Source organism: Myotis myotis, unplaced genomic scaffold (assembly GCF_014108235.1).
Source record: "Myotis myotis isolate mMyoMyo1 unplaced genomic scaffold, mMyoMyo1.p scaffold_m19_p_2, whole genome shotgun sequence".
Lineage (NCBI taxonomy): Eukaryota > Metazoa > Chordata > Mammalia > Chiroptera > Vespertilionidae > Myotis > Myotis myotis.
Genome location: NW_023416324.1, coordinates 7,686,354 through 7,702,795, shown reverse-complemented (window position 1 = coordinate 7,702,795; position 16,442 = coordinate 7,686,354). Strand labels below are relative to the sequence as shown.

Sequence of the window (16,442 nt, the reverse complement as noted above, 5' to 3'; positions counted from 1 at the left end):
TCAATCAGCTAGCTGCCTCCTGCACACTCCCCACTGGGTATGTGCCCGCAACCAAGGTACATTCCCTTGACTAGAATCGAACCTGGGACCATGAGTCCGCAGGCCAACGCTCTATCCACTGAGCCAAACCGGCTAGGGCAACTTTACTATTCTTAAGTGTATAAATAGGAGTGTATGAAACATATGCACAGCATAAAGTCTGAGAAAACGAATACCCACAAATCTCTTCCCCAAGTTAAGGAATAGAAAACTATGAAGTCTCCATATGTCCTACTGATACAGCTTTTTCTCTGCTTCCTCCCACTCTCCCAACTATCCCAGGTTTTGTGTTAATCACTCCCCGCATTTCTTATAGTTCTTACCAGCTTTGTATGATTTCAAAGCAACATATTGTTTAGTTTTGTGTTTTTAAACTATGACCTGCTCTTTTACTCAAAAAATATTTTGAGATACTTGGTCCCTGTAGGTGCACATGTCTAACACACCAGAAGTGAGGTACCCACTCCACTCCTATGGGCCTTTCTGGGGTGCTTTGGTTCTGCTCACTTGAACACTTCTGTACTTATCTACTGCTGTGCCACAAGTTCTTCTAAGGTACAGTCTAAGAAGTGGAATTACAGGGTTCTACTAGGCTCAACTTTGCTTGGTGATGCTGAATTGTTTCAAAAATGTTTCCAGCAGCGCATGAAAGTTCTCACTGCTCCACATTCTCACCAACACTCAATACGATTAGATTTAAAATTTTGCTAATGTGGCAGTAATTTTGAATTTCCCTGGTTAAAAATGAGGTTAAGCAACTTTTCATATATAGTACTTATTAACCATATCGGTTTCCTCTGAAAGTACATATGTAATTTTTAATATTGTCTTTCTTATGGAGTTGGATATGCAATCACACAGAATACGTGTATTCTGAATACGAATTCTTTATTAGTTACATGCATTACTAAAATCTTTTCCTAGTTTGTGTTTGTTCACTTTTTTGTCTTTTGATGAAAGGTTCTTAATCTTAATGTGGCTGAATTTATCAAGTAATTTCCTTCCTATCTTTGAAAGAACCTGTTCCCTATGCAAGATATCCTCCTACATTTTCTTTTAAAAGCTTTTTCTTGAAAAATTTTTTTATTGCCTCAAGTTTTACATATGTCTCCTTTTCCCTCAATTCCCCCTCTCCCCCCCACCATCCCCACCCAGGGTCTTCTAAAAGCTTTGGCTTTGACCTACAGGGGCCAGGGCTACCCAAGGCTTTTATCTGTGCAACATTGTTCCTATCTAGCAGTTTCCTCCCATGCTTAGTTCAACTTTCAGTTCAATTTTCCATTCCACAGTGGAATCTGAAACAGTGTAGGTCTTTTTGTTTTTAATCCTCACTAGAGGATATGCTTAGAGAGAAGGGAAAGAGAAACATCAATTGGTTGCCTTCTGTGTGTGCCCTGACCGGGGATCTAACCCGAAACCCAGGCATGTGCCCTAACCAGGAATTAAACCAGCTGAGCCACTCTGGTCGGGCGCATCGAAGTTAGCACATCATGTCTGTCTGTCTGTCTCTCTCTCTCTCACACACACCCCCTCCTGGGATTTGGATATACTAACAAAGATTCTGTTGGTAAATCTCTCCTTATTGTTAAAAGGTTTTCTTCATGCCAATCAGACTCAAAGTTGCAAAACAGTACAACTTGTCCACCCACAAGGAAGGACACAAGGGGCTGATATTACTTTATCTCCTATTATCTTCTCACTTAAAACCATGAAAAATCTGAGACCTCAGACTCTGAAGCAACCAATTTGTGGTATTCCTACTCAATTTAAGTTCTACTCTGTGTAAGAAAGTATATGAGAGTAAGGTATTTAGATAATCCAATGCTACGCAAATCAATAAAAGAAAATAAGACTCTAATAAATAGACATATTTAAAAAGAAATATGGCCCTAACCGGTTTGGCTCAGTGGATAGAGTGTCGGCCTGCGGACTCAAGGGTCCCAGGTTCAATTCCAGTCAAGGGCATGTATCTTGGTTGCCGTCACATCCCCAGTAAGGGGTGTGAGGGAGGCAGCTGATCGATGTTTCTCCCTCATTGATGTTTCTAACTATCCCTCCCCCTTCCGCTCTATAAAAAAATCAATAAAATATATTAAATAAATAAAAATAAATATGAAGAAAATAGGAAGAAACTTTACTTGCAATTAAAGAAAAGTAACTTATAGTAAGAAAATACTTTATCTGCAAATTAAAGGTGTTAAAACTAATAATACTTGATTGTACAAGGGCACTAAGATGAATATTCATTTATTCATTCAATTAGCAATAACCACGCCTCGGATAAACCTCATTGGCTATGATACTGCCACTTGTGCAAAGCTGAGATGAATATTCATTCAGGGCTGGGGAAACCAGATTGGTACCAGTTAACAAGAGTCTTAAAGTATCCATAACCTTTGATTCAGTACTTACAGGAATCTTGACTAAGGAAAAACATCAGTATACACAAAACTACACAAAAATCCAATGCCATGTTACGACAAAATATCAGATAAAAATATATCCCAAAAGTTGACCACTAAACCACAACAGACCATTACTCATTTACTTAATGATGCTTATGAAATTTTTAGTAACATTTGAAAAATGCTACGACTGTTAATTTTTCTTAAAGCAGAGAATAAAATTCTATCTGCGGTGTGACTACCCTTTACAAGAAAAAAAAAACAAATGGAAACAGATCAAAAAGAAGCATGTTCAAGTGCTATTAATGGCTGATTCTCACTTAAAAGGATTTAAGGTATTTTGACTTCTTTGCTTATTTCTATACTTTTGAACTTCTCTACCAGCATAAAATCACTAAGGTCAAAAATGAAAGAGACAAGTGAAACACAATTTTGGAACTAGAAAGCAGATGACAGAAAAGAAAACTGAGAAGCAACCCAATTAACACCCCAGACCTCCCCAGAGGCTGATGAACTGGTAGAAACAAGTACTTCTGAAAACAGGGGTAAAGGCAGGTCCAAAGCAGAGAGACTCACTTAAGGTCTATGCAGGCACAGTTAGATCTTGGGGTTCCTCTCCTGCACTCTGCTCAGCCACGTGGCCAAGTACCTCCCTCTACCTCAACAGTAGGCTGGAGGGTTTTTTTTTTCTCAAGAGGGTGAAACAGAGGCTCTCATAATAGATGGGCTGGAGGAAGACAGGGACACAACACAAGCACCTAATGAAAACCAAGGGGATTAAGTGAAAGCTTACTGAGACTCAACTTCTAGATCACCCACAACCGCCATGGCTGCAGAGGGCACAGCCCTCTTAGCATAATTAGGCTTGACCTTATGACCTCCCTAGATCTTATCTGGGTAGCTAATGGGCTGAGGGAGATTCAGCAAGTGCTGCCAAAACAAGTGAAACTCACAAGAACACTGTAACTATGGTGACTGCTACCTTGTTTACCTCCGGCTATAAAACCAAGGTTCAGCTTGCTGTCTGGATCTCTCTCTGTGGCCTCAGCCAGCCACAGGAAGATCCACCTAGACCTAGCTTATTCTCTCCGTCTGTCTTTTCTACATCCTTTACCGCCCCCCCTCAGGCTCACCCAACCCTTGACTGAGCTGGCCCAGCACAGCTGCCCACCCGAGTAATCTTCCGAATAGCCTTTTGGTGTTCCACTCTTCAATATGAGCAGGTGCCAAGGATCACCAGACATCTGAGAAAACCATCTAACACGAGAGACAAAACAAAACAGAAAGGTTGGAAGGCAAAGTTGAGGAAATCTCACCCAAGCCCCCCCAGGGCACAATGAATGAAAACAGAAAACTACAGAACAAGTCCAGGACAGGAGACCATCCTCCCTGAATAACAGACACCCTAAGGAGGGAAGTCGTTCTCAGACTGAAAGGCACTCAGCACACTAGATGAAGAGAGCTAGACCCAAGCACATCACCGTGTAATTTCAAAACACTGAGGTCAAAAAAAAAATTCTACAACCTTCAGAAAAGGAAATCTTTCACATAAAGGATAAAGGATCAGAACAGCATCCAGCTTTTCCACAGCAATACTGTCAAAAACTGTGAAAGAAAATGATTTCCAACTTAGCCGGACTGGTGAAATGTAGGGGGGAAGTCGTCCTGATTTTCAAGAACTCCATTTACTACCATGTACTTTTTGTCGGGAAGTTACTGAAAGAGGTGCTCTAATAAACTGGGGAGCAAAATAGAAAGAGGAAGACATGGGGTTCATGTAGCCCAACATTAGACCAAGGACAAAGGAACCTGGGGACTCAGTCAAGGGCGACTCCAAAACAGCAGCATGAAGCAGCCCAGGTTCTGAAGAAGCATCTTCAATGGGATGGACTGCAGCAAGGACATTTACACAAGCAGGGCAGTGTTTGGGATGAGTGACACACCAAAAACCCAATGACAGAGAGAGAGAGAGAGAGAGAGAGAGAGAGAGAGAGAGAGAGAGAGAGAGAGAGAGAGAGAGAGAGAGAGAGAGAGAGAGAAAGGATTATTAATTCCAAAAAAATGGAAAAGCAATTATATTCAATTAGATGGCTATGCTCTCAATAGTATTTATATAATCATATGAGTAATAAGCACTATAAACATGTTATTTAGAAATGTGGAGGCAAGCACCAATAGAAGTCTGATAAAATAGTTGGAAGGAATTATCTGTCAGGAGTAGAAAACAGAAGTACATAGGGGACTGATAATCTTTCTGTCACCAGCTAATATGCACATATATATGACTTCGATATAGAGTTTAAATTTCTCTAAGGCTTGCTGGATCAGATGTACCTGTCCAAGAGAAAAGTTTTTAAATCCACTACTCTACCAAGCCTCCCAGTGCCTCCACTCACCTAGGTGCACCCTTCCAATAATCTTCTGGGTGCCCACTCCTTTGGCAATCCCTGCCCACCGACGATCCACCAGCCTCATTATGTTACACCTTTCCGCACAAGCTTGACTCATAATAGTCATCTGGGCACCTGGAGGTGGAGGGAAATATCAGATAATAAAGACAAAACCCACATTTGTGTTAAGATTAAAAATGCAGCACTAAGAACACGGCAAAGCAAGTATACCCCAGGCTTTTTCTTTTTAACTATTTCTTTAGTTCATTTTAGAGAGAGGAAGAGAGAAACATCAATGAGAGAGAACCGTCAATCATCTGCCTTCTGCACAGCCCATTCTGGGGATCAAGCCTGCCACAGGGACATGTGCCTGATGGGCAACTGAATCAGCCCCCTCAGAGCTACCCAAGGCTTTTATCTGTGCAACGTTGTTCCTACCGAGCGGTTTCCTGCCAGGCTTAGTTCAACTTTCAGTGCCACAGTGGAATCTGAAACAGTGTAGAAACTTGACATTGAGAGAAAGAATATTTTGTTTAAATGTAATTATTAAATGATACTTAAAAACTTTACCAACAGGAAGCAAAACAACCTGAAAGGACTTCCAAAAAGTCAAAATGACTACACCCAGAAATGCTCACCAAGTATTACTTTACCTTCAGGTGCGTTGCACAAAGCACCTCTAAACATCGCGCCAAGTTTTGTCACTCCAAATTTTGGGGCACTCTAATTTACCAGTTAAAAAATACATCATAGTCTCTCAAAAAGCTGGATGTGAACTCCCTATTGTCTGCTCCAACAGTCAGACCCTCTTCCCTCTCAGGGAGCGGGCAGCGAGGGACTTTTCTCCTGCAGTGACATGTACTCAGCCACAGCTGGAGGTGGCCTGGGGGAAGACACTCCTCTAATCTTTCTCTACAGTGCTAACTTCTCCCAGGACTCTAGCTCCCACTCCTGTGTCAGACACTTCCATTTCAAAGCCAACAGGTATAAAACTGTTTCTCCCCAAATAATTCTCACTTTGGATTTCTCTTCCTGCCAACTGAATTGTTTTCTTGCACTAATAAAACTTAGGCACTGTTCACTTTTGACGCCTTTTAGCCTTTCCCCACTTTCAAACTCTGGTCCAATCCTGCTAATAAGTTCTGTGCTATTTCTGACGCTCCTTCTTCCAACCACAGCAGTGTGAGCGTAGCTCACACTATATCCCCCTTGCTAGTGGATGAAATCTCTGCTTTCCAAACCACTGTGGATGTGTAACTTAAAGCAAGGAGCCAGTTGACCCTGAGTGGCACAGAATTCTCCAGATCTGTCACACTGCCTGTCTTCCTATCTATCACCTTTTTCCACTCACTTAATGTATCTGCTCAAAGATCCTCAATGGCTCCTATTCCTTCTAAGACCAACTTCAAACCACAACCAGCCTCAGAACCCACCTCCACCTCCCATCCGGGCCAGACCTTTTCCAGCTGCTGTAGATTGAACGTTTCATGTTGAAACCTAATCCCCGATGCAATGATAAAAAGAGGCAGGGCCTTTGGGGGTGATTAGATCATTAGAGGAGAGGCCTCTTAAATGGGATTCGTGACCCTCACCACTTCCACCACATGAGGACCCAGGGAGAAGACTGCCATCTATGGACTAGGAACCAATCCTGCTAATTGCTAATCCTCCAGCACCTTGATCTTGGACTTCCCAGCCTCCAGAACGATGAGAAATAAATCTGTGTTGTTTGTAAGCCACCCAGTTTATGGTATTCGATTATGGCAGCCCAAGCAGACTCAGACGACAGACTTATATTCCAAATGCCCTACACCTTGTACCTGACCAGGGGGAATGTGTTCCCTTTGCCTGTTACTCACTTTGACCCGCCGGGAGAGTGTCCCTCCCCTGCTTCCACTTTCTAATTGTGCTTATGCTTTAAGTCCAGTTCACGGCCCACCTCCTCCCCACTGACTGTCCTTTCCCTCAGGATGTCTCCTCAAACCCAATCCCAACATTTTCTGTTCATGTTGCTCATTAAGGCTTCTTACACTACATGGGCACTGGAAGGTCTTGGCATCTGAAGGAGGTTAGATTTAAGAAGGCCCAGAAATAATGAAAAAAAAAAGGGGAGTTTGGGAAGACGATTTTCATTTACCTTCCTCCTTCCCTCCCCATTTTACTCCCCAAAAGCTAGTTACTGATGTACAGGAAGCAATCCCAGGATGGGAAGGGTCCCTTTTACGCGCTCCTGCCTCTTTTCAAGCCTCATCTCCAAGCCCCACTCCTCTGCCCATGGAGATAGCTCAGTTCAAATGGCCTCTCTTTAGAAGCCACACCTGAGGTGAAGCATCTGTCAGTGAGAATGTGGTTTCTATATTCATCCAACATGCACCTGATTTTTGCACAGTGCTTGAGTCCTGGCACCAAGCAGACCAGGGGCTGGATCCAAGATCTACTGCTCGTGAACTCTGGACACCTGGAAGAATGACTTCCCCTCTCTATGTCTAAGTTTCCTCTCCTAGAAAACAGGGGTAACAGAACGCAGTTCTTGGGGGACATGCTGAGGATTAAGTAAAAGTGATAAACTAATCTATATTAAGCACCTTAGGTAATTTAGCATGAATGAGCACGGTGCTTACCATACAGAAAGGGCTCAATAAATACTGGTGTCAGATTAGGGTCTCCTATAGGTATCTGTTACTGTGAAGCACCAGTTAGTAAGTCTTGCCCCCCGAGCACTCAGCACAAGGCCCTGTACATAGCATTCAACAGACATTTGAAAACTTGAATAATCAGCAGTTTACTTCTCCCAGGAATGTATGCATCTCAGTATAAGCTCTTTCCAATAGTTGAAACCTAGCATGTTCTTAAGTACTTGTGGATGAACAAATGGAGGAAAAATGCCTGGCCGGCGTGGCTCAGTGTTGGAGCGTCAACCTGTGAACCAGGGGGTCACGGTTTAATTCCCGGTCAGGGCACATGCCCAGGTTACGGGCTCAATCCCCAGTGTGGGGTGTGCAGAGGGCAGCCGATTGGTGGTTCTCTCTCATCACTGATGTTTCTCTCTCTCTTTTTTCTCCCTTCCTCTCTGAAATCAGTAAAAATATATATATATTAAAAAACTGAAAAACAAAACAAATGGAGGAAAAGTTAACTTGAGCAGGAGCTTTTAGTACTCTAGGAAGTCATACCAGGAAGACCGTTGTCACACCCACATGATGCTGCCTGTATGTGGTCTCACTAAAAAAGCAAAGAGCTGTTACTAAGAGATAAGGTGACAGTTAGTACAGGGATTATCTGAATCTTCAAGTGCAAAACCCCCTGCCTCCTTTCCTGGCCGTTCTTTCTTCTTTCAGGGCAAGAACCATGCCCTGTCTCCTACACTCCTCATTGCTCCTGGCACACAGACCAGGCAGAAATACTGGTTTGACCTACACTACATAGCTCCTTTAAAAAAAAAAAAAAATTCTTTATTGATTTCAGAGAGGAAGGGAGAGGAAGAGACAGAAACATCAATGATGAGAATCACTGATCATCCTCCTGCACACCCCCTACTGGGGATCGAGCCTGCAACCCGGGCATGTGCCCTTGGCCAGAATCAAACCCAGGACCCTTCAGTCCGCAGGCTGATGCTCTATCCACTGAGCCAAATTGGCTAGGGCTACACAGCTCCTTCTTTATTAGACTCTTATCCTAAACCAAATGAGTCCTCAATTCCTTAGAGGTACCCTAGAATTCAGGATGCCAAATAAGGGGCACAGGAAGAAAAAGGAGACACCGAAAAGACAAAACTGGTGAAGAAATGATTAAAAAAACAAGCCTATCACAAACAAGAAAAGATGGGAAGTGAAACAACCCCCAGGTTTGCTGGCGAGCAGTCCACAGGACAAATGCCATCTGTAAGGACACCAGGGTCTCTCCTTCTTCCTGTGTCAGGTCAGAATGTTCGCTGGAGAGACAAAGATACAAAGGATGGAGACTTCACCTGAGTCAACAAAGGCTTTCACAGGATGTCCATTCACTTTGCAGTTAATATAAAGCATCACTACTTGGCCAAAACTTTCCGGAGCCTCCTCCATAGCTATGGTCATGTTTTCCTCAATGTTCTGTTGCCTGTAACAAACCAAAACCAGGGACACTAAGAGCATTACTTCCATGAAGAGAGATCTGTCTCAAAGTCACGATATTAAAACAGATCTGTGCGTATCTTTTGTCCCAGCAATAGCAGCTGAGTCATTAAAATGGAAATTGGTACTCTACCCTGCAGTCTGTGATTTAGTAGGAGGCAGTGAGATACACAGCAGAAAATTAAAGGCAAAGAAATTACCCTCATGTAAAATGACTAAGTTTGTTCCCTTTACAAGCTCAGAAACAGGAAAAGAAACTTCTGGAGAATAAGGGTCACAACCCTTTTTATCCTACAGAACGTTAAAATTTCATGAGTGCTCCAATTTTAACTGAGGACTTACTGGGTATCTGGGTACATTTGCTATGTCCAGGGCATTAAAAAATTGTTTGCAAATACAATACCGATGTCTTAACTGCTTGTTGTTGCATCTGCTGCTTAATCTCTAAGACTGGGTTTTCTAATCTACAAAATGAGGATAATTCATTCCTATTACAGGATTGCTGAGAGGTGGAAAGCATCATTATATGATGCCAACATAAGAGCAGATGTTAAAAAAACTCAAAAAATAACCTTCTACCCACCTATTGCTTAGAAAACTATACACACATATAAATCACTGTTCACCTGGTCATCAAATAATTTCTTCTAAAATTGAACATTCTAATTCTTACATGAGAAAAGCACATAAAAGGGAGTTCCAGCTTACTCTAGCATCTCATGTCTCCTCCATTCCCAACCTCCTTTAAAAAAAAAATAACCAAATAGGACCAACATTAATGGAAACTAGGGCAGGGGCTAGGCCACTTACTTGAAGACAGTAACAAAACAAGGTCCAATGTTTGGACAAGTCACACTGTAAACCTGGCACTAGAAAACTACAGCCCAGTTCATTTACATCCCGGCATTATCTCTGGCTGTACCTTACCGCGCTGGCAGAACTGAGCACCCGCCATACAGATGGTGTGGCCTGCAATGCCTCAACTATTTACTATTTGGCCCTTAATCGGTAAAGTGTACTGACCCCTGCTCTAAACTGTCCTTTCTGTAGTAACACTTTAGCTCAACTGAACTGACGGTTTTATCAGCCATTCTCTATTGGAATATTAAACTTTTCAGAAAACCAAAGGCACACTCCTTTAACTTAGGCCAGTGGTTCTCAACCTTGGCTGCACATTAGAATCACCTGGGAATCTTCTTAAAATCCTGATTTCTGGGCCTCATCTTCAGGAAACTCTGTTTTTTTTTTGTTATGGGGTGAGGCCACAACGTTAGTAACAAAGAAACAGAATTCCTGGAGGATGAGGCCCAGAAATCAGGATTTTAAAAAGATTCCCAGGTGATTCTAATGTGCAGCCAAGGTTGAGAACCACTGACTTAGGCGAACATGCAAGCTATTATACCTTAGTGTACACATCCCCTGTACAATCACTGATGAAGCATAAAACTTTAATAGGCATTCAATAATGACAACTTTCTCGTGTGCCGTATTATTAAATTTAGAAATAGCGTAAAATTAGTTGTGCACTACACACTCCTGACACTGCAATGACTCCAAAAACCCTCTGAGACAATGCCAGTTCCTTTGGCTATTCTGGGCTCTGTATGTAAGTTCGTTACAGGTACTAGGTTTTCTCCTTGGAAAGAATGTGTGCATCCCCATTTCCTTTACCCCGCTCTGGGAGGAAACACGAGCCACATGGACATGCCTCATTTCACTTCTGCTCTTCCAATAGCTCAGTGCCATGGTTTAGCTATGATGCCTCACCACGCTCCCTCCCACACCTCCCGCTTCCCGGGTTGAACATACTCTTGAGAATTATGTAAGGTTCCCTTACAGTTGTAATGCAGTCTAGTTCCGAGAACACAAATATCTTCCTATTTCTCTGAGTAGATTTAACGAGTGAGATGTTTCTCAAAGATATTCATGAATTCTGATATAATTAATGGGGACACTTAATAAGGACACAAATGGCTTAGGGCTGTCATGTGATTCTTGTGTACAATGTACATTTCTTTGATTTCAAATGCAATCAGAGAAATAAGAAAGAAGAAAACCATTATTTAACTTCCAGGCTGACAGTATAATGACCAACTTAGGCATCATGTAAATGACCAAAGATGATGACAAAGCCCCTAAAAGTAGTACTGGTACAGTTATGGTCTTCATATTTATACTAAAACCATTACAATGAGGCACAAAAACTGAGATGTGGGTGGTGGTGTTGAGGGGGTAGCAGCTGTTGTTTTGACTTCAAAGGGAGTGACTGAACACTATCTGGCTTGTGGCTGGTCATGTGATCGTGGCTGGTCATGTGATCAAGGCTGGCATTAGCATTATTGTATCTGTTTTAGGAGTGGAGCCCAAGCATGTGCATTTTTAAAAGATTCCAAAAAGATTTTAATGCAGCCTCAGGTGGGAACCACATCATGGAATCCTGGGGTCATCTACCTGCAGTTGCTTTGATGACACACTGGGCTAGTCAGGGAGTCTTTACTAACATTTTAGAGGAGAAAAGTCATTTGTATGGGTACCTTTGTAATGTTGAATCAAAATGTGAGGAAAATGGGAGTTAGAATGAAGGAAAGGACTGAAGTTACTATCTTGGGTGCAAAATAAGGAATCTACCTCAAAGCAGATGCCCAACCAATACAAGACAGCCTGTAGTTTGGGAAGTCTCCATTCTCTAACTCTTGCTGTTTAGGTGAAGGCATCATTACCTTATATCTTCTTCTATTTTTGCCTGAGCTTCAAGATCAAAAGGGTCAGCAGAAAAGAGACGAATCCTCTCTTGCTCTCTCCGGGCTCGGTCCTGCTGCTGCTCCACCAGGACCCGAGTAAATTTCTCTACAAAAGGAGGAGAATCTTAAGTACCACTAGATTTTCATTCTTTACTAGTACTTTCCCTCATCAGACAATTACTCAAAATATGGCTGTAAGAGATGCAGAAAAGATGCCTAAAAAAAATATTTTTTGTTTCTGACTCCTTTCCCCCCCTTTTTAATGAATGTATTGGGATGATACTGGTTAACAAAATTGTACATGTTCAGGTGCAGAATTCTACAAGATGCCTAAAAATAAATGAGCAATTACATTTACTTTCTATTCTCTGAGGCAAGACTATTTCTTCACCTAAATTCAGTGTAAAGAAATAAAATATTTGGGAAAATCATTTAGTCTTGTAAGAAGTTATCCAATCACATCATCTCTACTCAGATAGAACGACTTCTCAATTTAAATCTGGAAAATGCTATAAAGGACCCCACATGTCCCCTCCCCACTGCCCTTATTATTCTTTTAGGTAGAAATAAAACAGAATGCTACAAACTCCCTTTCCTCTTCTGGTTTCATTTCCTTTATAACAATCTGTCTTAAAGCAGACAAATTAAATGCAAACTACTGTTAGCCTATCTTCATTACCTGATGGGTAACAGACAGGAATATTAGTAAAGAGGAAAGATTGCTTAGTATAAGATACATTATAAAAATCACCTTGCCGAGACCGGTTTGGCTCAGTGGCTAGAGTGTCGGCCTGCAGACTGAAAGGTCCCAGGTTCGATTCCGGTCAAGGGCATGTACCTGGGTTGCGGGCACATCCCCAGTGGGAGATGTGCAGGAGGCAGCTGATCGATGTTTCTCTCTCATCGATGTTTCTAACTTTCTATCTCTCTCTCCCTTCCTCTCTGTGAAAAATCAATAAAATATATTAAAAAAAAAAAAATCACCTTTATTTTGCTATTTCTTGAATGGGGGTGCATTTAAATGTGTAAACTTAAATGTGCCATCATCATCGTCTTTGACAAATATGCTGCATAAGAAATTAAAGGGCCGAAACCGGTTTGGCTCAGTGGATAGAGCGTCGGCCTGCGGACTGAAAGGTCCCGGGTTCGATTCCGGTCAAGGGCATATACCTGGGTTGCGGGCATATCCCCAATAGGAGATGTGCAGGAGGCAGCTGATCGATGTTTCTCTCTCATCAATGTTTCTAACTCTCTATCTCTCTCCCTTCCTCTCTGTAAAAAATCAATAAAATATATTAAAAAAAAAAAAAGAAATTAAAGGAACCAAGATACTGGTCATATGAACTAATACTCACGATATAGATGAATCTATAATTATTAAGTCGAGTGAAAGAAGCCTGACATGAGAGGACCTACTGTATGACTCCATTTACATGAGGATCAAATATAGGCAAAATTTATGATTATCAGAATATTGGTAGCCTATAAGGGGAGGAAACTGAATGAAAGAGAACATAATAGCCGAAACCGGTTTGGCTCAGTGGATAGAGCGTCAGCCTGCGGACTGAAAGGTCCCAGGTTCGATTCCGGTCAAGGGCATGTACCTGGGTTGCGGGCACATCCCCAGTGGGAGGTGTGCAGGAGGCAGCTGATCGATGTTTCTCTCTCATCGATGTTTCTAACTCTCTATCTCTCTCCCTTCCTCTCTGTAAAAAATCAATAAAAAATATGTTAAAAAAAAAAAAAAGAGAACATAATGGAACTTTCTGGAAAGAAATGTTCTAGTTCTTGATTGGGGTGGTGGATATATGAGTCAGCCAAAACTCAAACTGTATACATAAAATCTGCGTATTTCTCTGTAGGTAAATATTACTTCAATTTACAAAATGGTTAAGAAATGAGTTGTTAAGTATCTGTTATGTTTTAAAATTTAATCAGGACAGTTTCATAAAATGGGAGAAATTTACAGAGAAAACTTGACTCATAAAGAGGACTAAAAATAAATGTTCTGTGAAATGAAAGAATGGCTCAAGTACAGCTCCAAATAGACTGCTGGTAACAGCCCCTTCATTAAACTTGGCATGGATGAGAGTAAGGGGGTTCAATTTGCCACACAGGCCTCAGGCCTCAGACCTGTTTCCTGTAACTAACAAGCATCAATAGGCTTATTGGCCCTCTCTTTAATTGAAGGTCTAACTAAACAGGTTAAAATATCAGTACCTGGATTATGTGCTGCTGAAATAATTAGGAAAAAAAGAGTAAATGGAAGGGGCTGGTTTAGTTGGACTTCAGGACTCTATGCAGTCCTAAAATGTTGTCACTGCTGTCATTAACTCAGCCTTCAACATTAGCACTAACTTACCTCTCATAGACCAACTGATACGTTCAATAACTCATGTGCCACAGTGGGCTGAACACACTAGTTGCATCCCATTCTCCCCACCTGCTATGATACACTACTTCACCTCGGTCAACTTGACAGCCTTTCAGATTAACTTACCGAGATCTCCACTGAGCAGAGCATCTGCCAGGGGCGGGTTGCGTTCCTTCAGCAAGGACAGCTCATGGGGGTTGGCCAGCAACATGTCTCGGAGCAAGGCTGGATTGTCCAAGCCCTGCGGAGATAAAGCTAGTTCTCCGGGAGATGAGTGGGACTGCTGTGCTCCGGGTGGCTGCCGCTGCCGGGAGCTCGAGGTGCCAGGCACAGATATACTGCGGAAGTCTATTCGGGGTAAGTCTGTTGAGGAAAAGTGATTGTTTACTTTAGATGACCCGTGAAAACAAGCATCTGACAGAAACAGAACATGTGCTCATACACGGTATATAACATAGTAAGCGATGATCGCAGATATACTAATGGCCCCTCCCTTGCTCCAGTTTCTCATGTTGACTTTGAATATAAAGACTGCAGCCTGAGAGTGAACAGGTAGGAAAAATACGAGAGGGGGGAGATTATGGTAGTGGCCCCACATTTTTGGCTTATAAAATAGTTTTTGTTTTTAAAAAAAGTAAAGCTAGTCTTAAATGTAACTACAAAAATTGATGTCATTCTTAAGGAGAACCGTGGTCTGCTTTGAAATAAGCTCTGAGGACCCTGACACCCTGGTAAAGAATACTATACGTATCAAGCGCACAGCACAAATGACCGATGTTCAATCCTACAAGCCTGTGTTGTACATAGTAGGTCTTTGTCCATCTCTGCCTCACTGCAAACTCTACCGATAGCTCCGGGGAGCTCGAAGGTGTAATCATTTTACAAGAGAGAAAAACAGACGAAACATAACGTGCACAGGTTCCCAGTGCTGAGTACACTAACAGACATAACAGGCCCTACACTCCAGGCTGAGCTGACTTATTAAACTAAAAGTAAAAAGAAAGGGAGCCTTACACAAAGGACCCAAATATTGTATGATTCTATGTATATGGAATATCCAGAATAGGAAAATACACAGAGACAGTGGACCCATGGTTGCCAGGGCTGGGAGGCTTGAGGGAAGATGAAGAAATACAGGGTTCCTTTTTAAAGTGATGAATGTGCTATAACTGATTGTATTGATGGTTGCACAACTCTCAATATATTAAAAATCATCGCACTGTATCCTCCAAATGAGAGAACTGTGTGGTATGTGAATGATCTCAATAAAACTATTACTTAAAAACTTTTATTTTTTAAAAGGAAGAAGAACAGAGAAGTAGAGCCAGAATGAGGGGCGAGGACTGAATAAATCCACATTTCTCCAATCACAACATGCAGATGATGGTCACACGTGTCCCAAGCCTGGGGCTATCCTGAAGCCTTTCGGACCGCAAATAGGAGGAAATGCTTAAACTTGGGCATAAGGTTTCTGTCTCTTAGCATGGGTCCAACCAGTCACTTTCTTCAGCTAGACCTCAGCGGGCAGTTAGTAGTGCATGTGTACGAACTTCCAACCAATGAAAAGGTGAAGTGAATGGCATGATCTTTGTGAGGGAAACTATACCAATTAGCAGAACACATATGGGCGGGCCTTCTTTGTGGGTTGAGAAATGTTACCTCCAACCCTGTTACACTTATCTGGAGAATCTGTTCACTTCAGAAAAATTTTGAAAAACTTGTTTACCTTGTAGACCAGATCCCATTCTCTCCCTCACCTAGTGGCTCTCTTGTCCATATAGGGCAGTCCAGAAAAAACCAGCTACATTTCCAGAACTAACAATCTCACCAACTTATTCAAAGGAAGATTTGGTTTTCAATGACTGGCATATTGGAGTCACTACTCTTTCTGAAGTTTACCAGCAGCCCCAGGGAGTAATGTAATCCAAATCCGGGAGGAACCCTGCCAGTGATCTCTTCTAGCCCAGTTCCAGGCTGAATGGAAGCACTGTGCTCTAAGCTAGAGACTGGCATCACCTGGACACCTATCATTGTTACCATCAATTTTAAACCAAGTGACCTGGAGAATAAACACTGTTTAAAGAAGCCTATCAGGATATGATAGGGAGTGGAGAAAAACTCATACATCTCATCAAGTAGTTCCACGTCAGAACCTTATAATAAACTTTGGTAGATCAAAAACCCCTTTGAGTACCTTAAGCAAGTTATGAGCCCTGTCCCCATCAAATGCCCACACCCTCACAATTCTGCTTCTTATTTCAGGGACACAGAAACCTTTTAAATTCAATGCACAGATTCAAAATTATAAACACCTACCCTGGGTGGAACACCTAAGATAAAGAATCCTTTCTTCTTTTTACATGATTAACGGAGGCGGTGAGAAA

At 42.0% G+C, this 16,442-nt stretch overlaps 1 protein-coding gene and 1 non-coding gene across 14 annotated transcripts in view; both read right to left on the bottom strand.

Moving 5' to 3' along the window:
• Positions 1–16,442, bottom strand: part of DDI2 (DNA damage inducible 1 homolog 2) — a 43,359-nt gene that overhangs the window by 16,176 nt on the left and 10,741 nt on the right. For 5 of the 13 annotated variants that reach the window (XM_036351342.1, XM_036351352.1, XM_036351351.1 and 2 more), the window contains exons 3-6: positions 14,185–14,421; positions 11,664–11,790; positions 8,802–8,929; positions 4,841–4,969 (exon numbers count right to left, since the gene is read on the bottom strand). In XM_036351342.1, coding sequence (XP_036207235.1) covers positions 4,841–4,969; positions 8,802–8,929; positions 11,664–11,790; positions 14,185–14,421 — 621 coding nt within the window. The other 8 variants (XM_036351354.1, XM_036351355.1, XM_036351353.1 and 5 more) reach the window with 8 other exon arrangements.
• Positions 2,215–2,360, bottom strand: LOC118677771. Its single transcript, XR_004974501.1, has one exon. It is a non-coding gene; the product is annotated as a U4 spliceosomal RNA (small nuclear RNA).